This window comes from Thunnus thynnus, chromosome 11 (assembly GCF_963924715.1).
Source record: "Thunnus thynnus chromosome 11, fThuThy2.1, whole genome shotgun sequence".
In the NCBI taxonomy this organism is placed as follows: domain Eukaryota; kingdom Metazoa; phylum Chordata; class Actinopteri; order Scombriformes; family Scombridae; genus Thunnus; species Thunnus thynnus.
Window position 1 is genome coordinate 19353796 of NC_089527.1, and position 13505 is coordinate 19367300.

General features: G+C 38.7%; 1 protein-coding gene across 1 annotated transcript in view; it reads left to right on the forward strand.

Annotated features, from left to right (window-relative positions):
• Window positions 1-3590: 3590 nt before the first annotated feature.
• Window positions 3591-13505, forward strand: part of agps (alkylglycerone phosphate synthase) — a 31679-nt gene continuing 21764 nt past the window's right edge. The window contains exons 1-7 of the mRNA XM_067603602.1: window positions 3591-3859; window positions 8162-8251; window positions 9511-9601; window positions 9711-9831; window positions 9994-10068; window positions 11120-11191; window positions 12293-12372. Of these exons, the coding sequence (XP_067459703.1) occupies window positions 3624-3859; window positions 8162-8251; window positions 9511-9601; window positions 9711-9831; window positions 9994-10068; window positions 11120-11191; window positions 12293-12372 (765 nt within the window). The 5' untranslated portion in view covers window positions 3591-3623. The remainder of the gene's footprint in view (window positions 3860-8161; window positions 8252-9510; window positions 9602-9710; window positions 9832-9993; window positions 10069-11119; window positions 11192-12292; window positions 12373-13505) is intronic.

A 13505-nucleotide genomic window follows, 5' to 3' on the forward strand; every position in this document is an offset into this window, starting at 1 on the left:
TACAGTTTGAAGTACCACCAAAACTGGAAACTTCAAAAAATATCAGCTGATATAGAGACTGGTTAATAGGTTAACTTTTCAACCAAACAGATGGTCAAGCTTTAAGAGGTAAGTAAATACATATATGGATCATTTTTGGGTATGAATTAAAGGGTCAACTACTGTACATGCACAACTAGTAATATTTAATCATTTAATCATTTGGGTAAAGAACTGACAATGTGAAAGAAGACTCCATCTGGTTTGCTCTACCTGTGTGACTCTATAGGGAGGACCCACCACACAGCAAGGCTTTAGGCCCAGTCCTTAAAGCGTTCAGCTCGTAACTTTCTTGTGCTCTAGTCTCATATAAGTCACACTAGCTTCATTCTAAAGGTGAAATCTGCTGTCATTAAATTAAATGTTTTGTGTTAAGGCAATATAAGAGACAATAAAAAAAGATAATTCATTCTCTTGGTTTTTGTCCCTTGCTACAGGTTAAAGGAGCACCCAGTCGTGAGGTGGATAAGGCTCTGCACAAGGACAAACCTATGAGGTGGCACTGTGGCTTTCCAAATAAAGTTCTGTGATACACTCAGACTCTAATTGTTTGCAGTCAGTGCATTACAGAACTTTGTTTTGGGAGTTAATACTTTGACCATGTGGGAAATAAATCCTCAAGCATCTGGATATTTTAGTTTATTGCACGGTGCAATATTTCTGTTGACTAATGACTGTTTACTCAAATAAAGTTCCTCTCTGTTTTAAGCATTTGTTGCAGCCTCTGTCCTTTTTTTTGATAACTTAAACATGATTTAAACATGGTATCATGATCTCAGTACAGTTGCTGGTGATTTATATACTTTAACTTTGCATTAAATCATTACTTAGACTAGAGCACTGCTGTGTGCCATATGGAAACAGTAGTCAAGCTGGTCAGGTGACTCAGTGGAGGTGAGGTAGAAAGGTAAACAGTGAAGTCACATTCAAGTTATTCTCAGCTTTTAAACCCACGTTACATATCCAACACATAAGCTGCTTTGATTGTCACAGTGAGTTACATAATGCATTTTAAAAATGTGGTGCATAATACAATTTTTGAAATTATTGGCCTAAAACTATAGCTTTATCATCACAGGTTTAAGTTAAACCATCCAGTTTCAAATATTCAGTCAAATATTACAATATATGAAGGCAACTTGGTAGAAAATGTGCAAAATTAAAACTTGCTATGAAAATATGTTTAATCAGCTGTATTTTTACACTTTTCTTACCATATGGTCTACTGTTTTTACACTATTCTCTCCCAAATCAAACATTTGTTCATTTGCATTTGCTTAATTTCATCATTTCATCATTTTAGCATTTGACTTGACAAGCAGTTTATGAATGTATCATTTGTAATCAAAATTTCACTTCAATAGTCTTTTAAACTATCCAAATCTATTTTTTTTAGCACGTGACGTCTTGTCCTCTTGAATGGTATGTCATGTAATCATAGAAGAAGTCGGGCTGGATTCCTTTTGTCATTTCCTCACAACTAGTTTATGCAAATGGACGGTAAATGCCAGCTTCAACAGTCTATGGAGCATATGTAACCAGTCCTATACAGCAAGGCATGCTGGGAAATACGTATAATGGTGCCTTCAGGTGCTCCTTGTAAACTCTTATTCCAGAATGTAAAGAGCATGTCGGTGTAACTATGTTTAGCCTAATTCTCTGGTTAAAAGTGAGACAAAGAGAGAATAAAAACATACAATAATAACATTTTTGTACTGGGGATCAATGCATTATTATGAGCCTTATAATGATAACAGGTGGAAGTGTAATTCCCTCATATTTGCCCTGACCTAAAACCATGTGCACCACACCTTAACTTACATATATCTGAACTAGGGTGGCAAATAAGGATACTTTTTTTAAATTTTTTTTTTATACCGATTAATCTGCCAATAAGAGTTTGTTTTCATTGATTGTTTTGTCCAACCTAAAGTCCAAAACCTAAACATATTCAGTTTACTCACCTCACCTGTTGTTTCTGGTATTTCTTATGCACTTGTCTACTTCCTGTCATTTCTTACTTTAATAATAATAATAATAATAATAATAATAATAAAACTTCTGTCTAGCGCTCTTTCTCTGTATTACTTGAGAAAATGTACCACGGCTCTTTTGAGTCACTGTCCTCTATTGCTCCTCTTGCCTCACTTGAAAGTCCGTTTGGATAAAAGTGACTGCCAAATGACAAAATGTAATATAAATGTACTATCATGTAAGACAATAAAAAGCAGAAAATGCTCAAAACTGAGAGGCTAGAACAGGCAAATATTTTGCAACAAGTATTTGATTAACAAATGTGTTTTTGGGTCATGACTGATCCAAAAAGAGGCAAATGCCTGCCTGGGAAAATGGAAATTTTCTGTTGCCATTCTTGGGAGTTAGAGAAGTAGCATATGATGGAAAAGAACATTTAATGTATTCAGTTAACAAATTTGTTAATCAAATACAGTTAATTCTGTCAGTCACCTAATTGATTAATTATTTTGCACCTAATAACCATTTAACATACCACAAAGTAACTTAGATTTACTAAATGACATTGTGTTATAATTTTTTTCATAATCCTCTCTATAATCCCCTAACTCCTGCAGAAGTTTCAGCCTCACCTCATGTCTCTCTCTCCTGTGTGGATGATGTCCTGTCTCTTTCTCTCCTGTTTGCATGTGTAGTCTGCCCTCCTCCCAAGTCGCCATGGCAATGGCGGTCGCATGGCTCAGGTCCTATTCCGTTTGGCGGCATCTGGAAGCTGCTCAGCGTCCTCTTGATCACATTCTTCATATTTTAAATCCATTATAATTTTGTAATCCTGTTTGTCCATGCTGTATATCTGTAAATTGTGTTCTATTCTGTACACACATCTATTGCATGTCTGTCTGTTCTGGGAGAGGGATCAAGTCAAGTCAAGTCAATTTTATTTGTATAGCCTGAATCACAAATTTGCCTCAGGGGGCTTTACAATCTGTACAGCAATACAACATCCTCTATCCATAGATGGTCAATTAAAATAAGGACAAACTCTAAAAAAAACCTTTAACGGGGGAAACCTCAGGAAGAGCAATAGAGGAAGGATCCCCCTCCCAGGATGGACAGATGTGCAGTAGATGTTGTGTGTACATAATAGAACGAGAAAGACAAATTACATAAATACAGCATGGAACAGGATAACAAAATTATAAAGGATTTATAATAAATATGAGGAACCCCTCCTATGTTGCTCTTCCTGAGGTTTCTTCCATTTTTTCCCGTTAAAGTTTTTTTTTTAGGGAGTTTTTTTCCTTAATCAAATCAAGGGTCTAAGGACAGAGGATGTGGTATTGCTGTACAGATTGTAAAACCCCCTGAGGCAAATTTGTTATCTGTGATATTTAGCTGTACATATAAAACTGACTCGACTTGAGTTGACTATAATGTATCATATACTATTTCTCCAACTCCCAAACGTGGCAACAGAAAATTTCCATTCTCCCAGACAGGGCATTTACCCCCCCTTTTTTTTTTGGTTCAGTCATGTGGACAGATTGTGATATTTTCGACGGGCTCTGAACGCAGCACACTTTCCCTGCGCTGACCTCTGACAGCCGCTCATGGATCCATCCGCTCCCTCCCTTCACAAACACGGAAGCAGCATGGCGTCCAACGGCAGCGGCGGCGGCAGCTCCGACAGGCTAAGGGTTGCACAGCAAAGACTGAGGATAATTGCCGGACATTTACAGACACCGGTGGATGGAGAACCGGCCGTCCTAGCCGCGGAGTGCAAAGCCCAGGGAAGCAAGGCAGATGTGTCCAACGTTACTGAGGAGAAGACGGTGCCGAGGAGGAGGTACAAGGCTGTGATGGAGCGGTGGACGAGCGGTGGACGAGGGTCCATCCTCTGTGGTTTTAGCTAGTTATTAAGTCAAACATCAGCGGGTTACCAGCTAAACAAGAACCAGCGGGGTGACAGACAATGACTGGCTGTATTTCACCCTTTTTCCATGCCTAAATAACTTAGCGAGACATGAGTAAAGCGGGTCTTCTTTTTTTTTTAGTTTAGCCTGCTAGCTAGCCATTCATTCGCAACGGAGTGGGTGCGGTTAGGTTCACACATTCAAAAGTTTAACGTTGGTTTAGTCGACTTTCTTAAAGTTAGTCAGCTGCAGCTATCTCTGTGACTTTTTGATAGATAATCTAATTTGTTATATCATAATTGTCAGTGTTAAATGAGGTTGTTAAAGCTCAACATGAGTGCTAACGTTATGGCTAATCTTCTGGCATTTTCTGCTGCCTCAGATGAAGTCCGTTAGATCAACACTTTAAATGCAACTTGTCGAATATCATTGCAGCTGATATTGCAATAAACAGTCATTATGTGCTGTTTGATTAACCAACTTTGACTTTCAATAACAGTACGTGAGCTATATGGTTTATTTCAGTTGATATTATTAAAGTAAACATGCTAACATATGTTTAGAAGGCGAATAATTGAGATTTAGTCCTTGAAGGGATTTGAAGATATGGGGCGACTCAGAAAAGCATGTAGTTTGTAACAAGTGACGGGGGAGACAGTGAAACTTCTGTCTCCTCTGCTGATCTGATTGGCCGGGACAAGTGGTGGTCTGACTTTCAACCTATTGTGTAGCCCGGTTCCTCTTGAGGAAACACCACCAAGCTGTACTGACATCTAGTGTCAGCCCCAGATAACAGCTGGGGCTGTTGTGTAAATGAGCAAAAGAGTTAAAAGGGTGGTTTCACAATTTTTTAAGACCGTCTTAAAACAACAATCAGGTGCAGAAATGAACATTGAAACGGGTTTTTCTTGCTGTAATCATTCCTGCTGTTCATACTGACATGAGAAGATCCCTACATAATGCACTTAATGTGTAAGTGATGACGGCTGAAATCCACAGTCCTCCCTCTGCAAAAATGTCTTTAAAAGTTTATCATAAGCTAATATGAAGCTTCAGCCGTCCAAATGAGTCATATCAAGTTGATGTCTTTCAACGTTACAGTCTTTTTAGTGCCAAAGTCCCTCTTTTTGTTACTATACTTCCACTGCAGCTCAACAGGGAAAAACAAATGATTGTAAATGCGGCTTGATATGACTAACTCAGACTGTTGAAGCCACACAAAAGCTTCAGATAAGCTTTTATTTTGTGCACAAAATGACTGTGTGGACACATTGTGGGTTTTGAAAGCACATTTAATAGCCAATATGAACAGGAGGAATGATTACAGCAAGAAAAAAACCTCTTTCAGCAGTCATATGACATTGAAATTTGTTAACCAGTCCTTTACGGAATTTGGCCATGTGAAACCTGTCATGTTGTGTTCTTGTCAATATGATATTGTGATAATATTGTAAAATGTTATGTCTTGCAGCCATGGCCTTTTCACCAAATATTTTGCTGAGCTTCAGTCTGAGCATTCCCAGTTTTCTGTGTACGCAGGTTGATAAGTAAACAGTCAGAAGGTTTCATATCACATAGTACATGGGACATCAGAAAAAGGCAAAGTATAAACTGATAAATATATAATGTCTCTCTAACAGGAACCCATTTGGCACTTCCTCTTGTTTATTAGTACTTAACCACATACCGTCCCATAATAATAAAATGGCAAATAGTTCCGGTTTGTTTAGAGAAGTACCAAGAGACTTCCTCAGTTCAGCCTTTGTACCATTTCACAGACATCCACTCTGCTGCCTTTCTTGTGTGGTCAGTTAAGTGGTTTCAGGCAAAAATCCTGATTTGCCGGTTGAGTGGGATCTCAGCTCCAGATTTATCGACAATTCAGTGAAACACTCAGACACTGCAACTACCACCGATGCATTGTTAAAGGGATATGTTTTCATTTGGATGAGCAGTGCCTTATATATATATATACTTAACTAGCAGTTTATTAAGTACACTTAGCCAAAATAATGCATAAACAAAACTAGATTTTAATTTTTTTAATGGTGATAATGTTCAGTTTTGGTTGAAATTGTTTTAGAAAGGTGTCGATGCAACTGCACAGGCATTTTGGAGGATGTAGTTTGTGGTGCTGTTGAGTTGTTTTTCATTATATTGAGAGGCGCAATCAGCTGTGTTCATCTACACATCTATTTTAAGATGTCTGCAACACCTCCTCTGCTATCAGTAAACAGCTTAAATGTGTCTTCACTTATCTCTCATTTACCTCATCATGGATCATAGTCTCTGGCTATGATTGACATTATCCACAGCTTTTATCTGTAGTTCTTTCTGTAGTATTAAGCATTAAATGCACACTCAAGCAGCAAACTGTATAAAAATATTTGGTAGTGCAGTTTGTTTTTTTTTCTTTTAATTGATATTGATAGGATATATTTCAGTTGAGTATTTAAAGCTGCTGCAACATTACTCCCACATTGATTTTTTTATTCAACTTTAACTTTCAACATTAACTTTTATTTTTCTTGAGGGGAAATTTGCGTTGCAGCTAATAAGACAGGTAAAACACAGAATACACAGAGACTGCATCACACACACTAAGGTACATAAAACATAAAAAACATGAACAAAAAATAGATGAAACGTGTAGAGGAGTGTGTTTCGCCATCACAATTTAATCCAACTATCAATTAGAGAGATGCACACAGATGTGAAAGAGCATCTCTGACTCAGCCTATCAAAACTAATTCATAAGGATCTACTGTTACTTCTTCAGACAAAAGACTAAAGTGTCTGTTACTAACAACAGTCTGTACTCACTGACAACACTTGGCCTTTTTTTGTTGATACATATTTAGTCAGCAGCCATGACAGCAGCACATCAATGGTGTCAAGGATTAATATCAAGAAGGACTCAGTGTCACTCTCTTTTTCTGCTCTCACTCTGGATTTATAGGAAGCCCCATTTGACAGGTATTAATCTTAATTATGGCTTTTACCTCACCGTGTTAGCATCCCATCCCGAGTGACTCATGAGTTATAGTTGCAGAGCTCCCTTCCTAGCATTGTCTTTGGTTGTGAAGACAGTGATTATAGTGGAATAGCCCTCAACAGTAATAGCATAGTAGCATTTGTTTGAGAAATTCCACATACTCTTTGCATAGTAAGCACAGCCATTTTGGGGGAACCAATTTAGAGGCCTCTTGGCTACGTTCCAGTGTGGCTGATGTTTCTACAGCAAAGCACAGAAAGTATGACTGGTTCTTGTTTGCTGTTAAAGTAGATATCTGCTTTTTTTTTTTTTTTTTTACCTAAAGCTTATTAGCTCAGCCGCCACATTCAATGCTGACATTATTAAGCATATTGTGTATCAGCCATGATGTGACAGATCTAAATAATAAGGTTTTTTGACAATGTAATAAAAATCAGATTCTTAAATTTGGGGGTAAAATAGGTCACTGCTATGAGATCGATACTGTAGAGTTCAGGCATCGGTATTGGGAGAGAAAGTTGCATCCTTAGTTTTCCAAATGTCTCTTGAACTGATGGTTTTGACCTAATCATAAAAACTGAGCAGTGCTGAATTTACTTCTGGATAAGATACCCTACAGGGTGCCATAAATGTAAAACATTTTAACATGTTGGAAGGGATACGTCTAACAGCAAAGGGTGTGTCTGTTGGTTTTGGCTATCATCCTTTGACGATGGATATGTTGTGTGAAAGTTTTCTTTTCTGCTTCTGCATTTCCACGTCAACTAGCTGTGTGTTTGCATGCCTGTGTGCTGAGCGTTATGTGGTTGTATGCAACCAGATAATACTGTCGACTGCAGCCTCCCCTACTGTATATTTGCCAACTGATAGCCAACCCCACCTCAGATGACTGAAAAGGTTGTGCATAACTGAATAAAATAAGAAAACTGTGACACTTTCCCCAGCAAACTGCCGTGTGCCTGGGTGTTCAAATGTCAACATGAAGAATCAGATCACCAGGAAGGAATTTTCTTTCTCTCTTTGTCTTGGTGAAATTGTTTATGCCAAGCCATTATCATGCATCATGTTTATATCATCAGTATCACAGTGACAAATTAAGAATATAACAGGTTACCTCCCCTAGGAATCAAATTTATATGTTGCTTTTTTCTCTGAATATATATTTAATGTCACATCTTAACTTTAGTGTAAGGATTATGAGTTGTTAACTTAACCTCTGCCAATATTTGTTTTTCCAAAGGCAGGAGATTATGAAATGGAACGGCTGGGGATACAGCGATTCAAAATTCCTTTTCAACAAGAAAGGTCAAGCAGAATTTACCGGCAAAAGGTACAGTATAATATCACATCAGTTCCTTGTTGTACAGTTTGTGCTTATCTGTTGATAATTTATTTATGAGACCAATCAGTACTAGATCTCATTTGCAGATCTTATTTTAGTACAGCCATTGTGTCTCGGTCCAGCATTCATACTCTCCGTGTGACTGGAGGCTGGAGTTATGCATTGATCATTTTCTCAGCCCATACTGTGAACCCAGCTTTTGAAATCATTTGCTGCCTCCTTCCTACACTCACAGCAATGTGGTGCTACTGCCACCTAGTGGTAGGCATTTGAACTGTTAAATGTCATCTGAGAAGGTCACTGGTTGTGATTTTCAGCGTGCCTCAAACTCTGTTGCTCATTAACAGAAGCCTCTCTCCAATTGCTCAAAAATGGAAGATATTATGTCAGTGATTATTGATGTGTCTCTGAGGAGTTATTCATTTGACTGTCGGAGACGAGAGATTCAGTTTGAATGTCCGTGTGTTCAAACACAAAGCCTGTTGTCCTCAACCTGACTGCACCTGGCTTCAGTTTACACTGGCACCAGAGATGATAGCTCTTTTATATTTATGTCCTCTGCTCCACATTTTATCTCTGTTTCACATGACAAGAGCAGAGATAGAGATGGGCCTTGTTTTTGTAATAACAGGCAGCCTTGCCTGTCAGATTGCAAACGCAGAGAATTGGCACAACGTGCGTCAGGAGATGTACTTTGAGCAATGAGTTGAGCTGAACAGGACGTTGTGCAGCAAATGGTCTCCTCTTGTGCAAGCAGTTGCCACAGCTCCGTGGCCCTCTCCACTGAAAAGCTACCTGGGCGGCGTACAGTGACTGAGGCTTGGGCGCGGTTGAATGAATGTCAGAGACGGTGCTCTCCTCCTCCGCGCTCACTGTAACAGAGGCTTTTTTATTATAGAGTGTGTTTCATGGTTTCTTGGACAAAGGCAGACCACAGATGGGCTGGCCCAGGCTGTGCCAGCAGCTCAATTATGCAAGGGATGGTGAGAGCGATCACACGGTCAGCACTGTCACTGCTGCTCTGCTTCCCAAATAACCTCATTGGAGTCAAACCTCACACTCTATTCTTATTAGACACAGATCTGATTTTCCAAATGAATAAGCCCAGTCAAGCATTTAGATCTTTTCAATTGAGGGTTTTGACTTGCACTGCTGGAAATCACTAATACATGAGGCATAGTTGATTTTTTTTTTTTTTTTTAAATTGGTTATTCAGACTGTCTGTCTCTCCTTTTTACACAATTCAGGTATAGATTAAGTGGTATGATCATCCCTGGTCTTAAAGATTGGTTTGAAAGCACGTTTGGAGCCAGTCTGCAGCACAAAACTCCGGCAACAGTGAGTGCAATTCATGTTTATTTGTTGTGTCTTTTAGTGAATGGCAAAATTACAGCACTCAGTCACAGCTGCCACAACCAACTAACTACAATGGTTTGTTTTGTTTCAGCCCATTCTGAATAGCAGCGCTGTAAAGCCTCCCACTCTTAACGAGGCCTTCGTGGACGATCTGAAATCCACAAGTATTCCCTTCTCTCACGATGCAGAGGACCGGGTGTTTCGTGCCCATGGTAAGGCATGCTGGGAGGAAAAAAAAAAAAAAATCACCCACATTGTAACCTTTTAATGTTTGTAAACTGCAACCTGCATAACCCTGGACTTTGAATCCAGCAGTAGTGTTTTAAATTGTAATGATCTATCATCTAATCCCTAATTCCTGTATTTTCTTCCAGGGCATTGCTTACACGAGATCTTTGCTCTGCGAGAAGGGAAATTCGGTCGTATTCCAGACATGGTGGTATGGCCAAGTGAGTTCAGAAGCTGTGTCATCTCTCTGCTTTTATTGGTCTGTTTTTCTCCTCCCACGTATCACGGCTGATATCCCCCTCTGGCGTTGGTGATTTAAAGGGTTAATCTCTGCAGAGGCAGGGATATTAATATGTATGAGTGGAAGCTTAATAAGAAGCGTCAGGGGGAGGACGGTTGACACCCAATACTCCACGGTCTGGCCCCGCACAATACTCCCATGAATTATGATTCTGAGATTGGTTTTCTGTTGTTATGGCTGGCACTATTTTATCATGCAAATGAGTGTTGACTGATGGTCGAAACTTGATTAGCAGTCTCCCAAATGGGCAGCAAATCACCAAGCAACTGTAAGCATAGTTTCATCCACACTGGCACCTAATTTTTATTTTTCCTACCATGCACACAAACTCTTATTTACTAAGTATCTAATGGATATGTTAACCTGTAATTTGCATTCCTCCGTTGTCCCCCCCAAGTCAAGCCGTGTATTTTAAGTGTAGGTTAAATCTGCTGAACTGCGATCCATAGGCCGAAGCTGTGTGTTTAATTGGATAACAAAACGTACCAGAATTAAGGCATTTCTCACCGCCTCTAAAAGCACTTGAGCCCAGTAAAGCACATCCATGTAGGTGGGTATTGCCGCTCTTCCCACTCACTCACCATTCCACTGTGAATGGATGTGGGCTCTGTGATTGGTTAAAGCATGTATGTATTGATCCAGCACATCCCACCCCAGAGAGCGTAGCTTCACGCAGTGAACCAGTGACTCCGCCCGAGGAAAGCCCCGGGCAAATCACAACCATCAGGCAAATCACAATGCACCCTGCCTTCCTGCTGCTCCCCCTGCTCTAATGGCTCAGGCCGTATATATTTATTTATTGTCTTCTGTACACATGTAGTGCAGTGTGCCATCCTGTATTTCCTTCGCAATGTGTCGACTCTTATTATTATGAGAAGGCTTAATTTATGAATGAAATAGAGGATGGCAAATGGAAATATTTCTACTGTGAACATTTTTTAAAAAAAAAACAATGTTCTGTGTCTTTGCAGACTGCCACAATGATGTAGTGAAAATTGTGGAACTGGCGTGCAAACACAATGTTTGTTTGATACCATACGGAGGTGAGTCATGAAATAAAAGACTCTAATCAGCATCATTGGCAGTGTTGTACTGTACAGGATGCTAGATGTGTATTTATATTTTATGTTCTTTGATGTATTATTTATTCACATCCTATGCTGGTGATTTTTTTTTAATTGGTGAACTCAAATATAATTATTGAGTCAATGTTGTTAATAAGGTCCTGCAGACAGGACGCTATGCAGAATTTCATGTCTTCTTGTGTTTGTACTGTATTTGTACTGAAACAAATAAAAAAAATATATAATCAGTCTAAGCATATGATGTAATCACAGTATCTCTAGTTCAGTTCTAGCCTGGTGTCTTTATTAATCACTGCTACTCACTACTATAACTATATCATAACGGCAAAATGGCAGAAATTAATTAATCTTATAAAGTATTAGTGCAATTTCTGAACAGTTTCATGAGAATAATATAATCAATAAAGATCAGTCATACATTTGTGCAACAAAAATTTCCAGTCATTTTTACAAAATGTAATCAGTTATATTCTGAGGATTAGATATTTTCACTTTGCACACCTACTTGCTGTGTTTTATACATTTTTTACTGCAAACATTTCAACCTATTTAAGTGCCCAGCTCGTCTACATTACTTTCTGAAATAAGAGAAAGTCTGATTGATTGATACCTTACTTTGATATAATGTGTTTTTTTTTAACTGCTGTGTTATATAATACAGCAGTGCTTAATGCTGTCTTAATACAAAAAGTGATACAAGAACTTTACTAAAGTGAAATGGTTTAAACTTCCAAACTTATGATCAAAAAAGATGTAAACAAAACCCGACAAAGTATTTGATGCCAACTTTAATTACTTGACAGATTTTGATACTTGGTGCAAGGGACAAATTTTAGTCAGTATTTAATTTGTGTTGTTCTGTAAGGACCCAGCCCTGGATTCATGCAGTCTATACAGGTGCAGGAAGCAACAGATTGAGGGATGGACATGATAGGCAGCTGTGGGTGTGTTAAAACATGACACCAGGAAACTGTCCAGTATATTCACATGGTCCATTTGGAGGCTTTCATATCGTTCAGATATTTTTAAGATTATAACTCCTGTTGTTTTTTCCACCAGGAGGGACTAGTGTCTCTAGTGCCCTAGAGTGCCCCCCGGAGGAAACTCGCTCCATTGTTTCTCTGGATACCTCACAGATGGTATGTAAACACCTCTGTCTGTACTCATAAGAGCTGATCTTCACTAATTAATGGCAAGAGAACCTGAAACCAAATCAAATGCAGGCTGATAGACTTTCATCAATTTTCGCACTGTGAAACTTCAAATGTGGAGTTTCTACTGAGACTGCATGTCTGTGGTCATTGTATGCTGTATTTAGTAGTGATGTACTGGCTTACATTAACTTTAAAAGTGTTTTTTTTTTCTTTAGGTACATGGAGGTAGACTTACTATTAAATATGCCATTTAATATAATGTAATGCAACACAGCACCATGACAGACTGCTGCCTCAAAAATGATGATTCATCAATCTGACACTGTCTGAACACAAATTAAACATTGTTTGTCTTTCTCAAAGTTAGTGTTTATTGTAGGGCTACTGTAATGACTTGCATTATATTTTGTCTGTTTTATGATGTATTATGATTGTAAATTGAATACTTAATTTTAGAGTGTTGGTCAGACTAAACAACTAAACTTAAAACATCATTTTGGGCTCTGGGAAACTGTGATGGGCATTTCTCACTGTTATTTCACTCTTTCAACAAAACAATTATTCAGAATAGCAATTGATAATAAAGTTAATCATTAGTTGCAGCCTTAATATGAATAAATATATACGTTGTGTCCAGTTGGGACATAAATATGATACTTTGGCATCAGCCATGACTCTTAATGAAATAACAGAGCTCTCACCATGAACATGATAATGTTTCATTTGATAGAATATAAAATAGTGAATGTCATCACCAGCACAGTATAGCCCTTTGATCCAGGCCCACATGAAGATGATATATAAGCCGTCTGGATGCTGCTAGTTCTGGAGTTTGGTGCCAGACACCAGTGGCCAGTGTTCTGTGTCAGGGGTCAGAGGTGAGGTGGCTCCAATGGAAGCACATGAAAGAAGCAGTATGGTAGGAACATAAACTTTTATCACCTCTGGTGAATAATTGATGGCAGGTGTGAAATGACCTCCTGCAGGTAGGGGTAGGCACGTGCCCAGCAGCCCAGATAAGAGGTATATATTTGGAATTAGATGTTAAATTGAGTTTAACCTTGAGGACACTGACTCTTGTCTCCGTTCCCTAGCCTCTCTGTACACATTTATCTCAG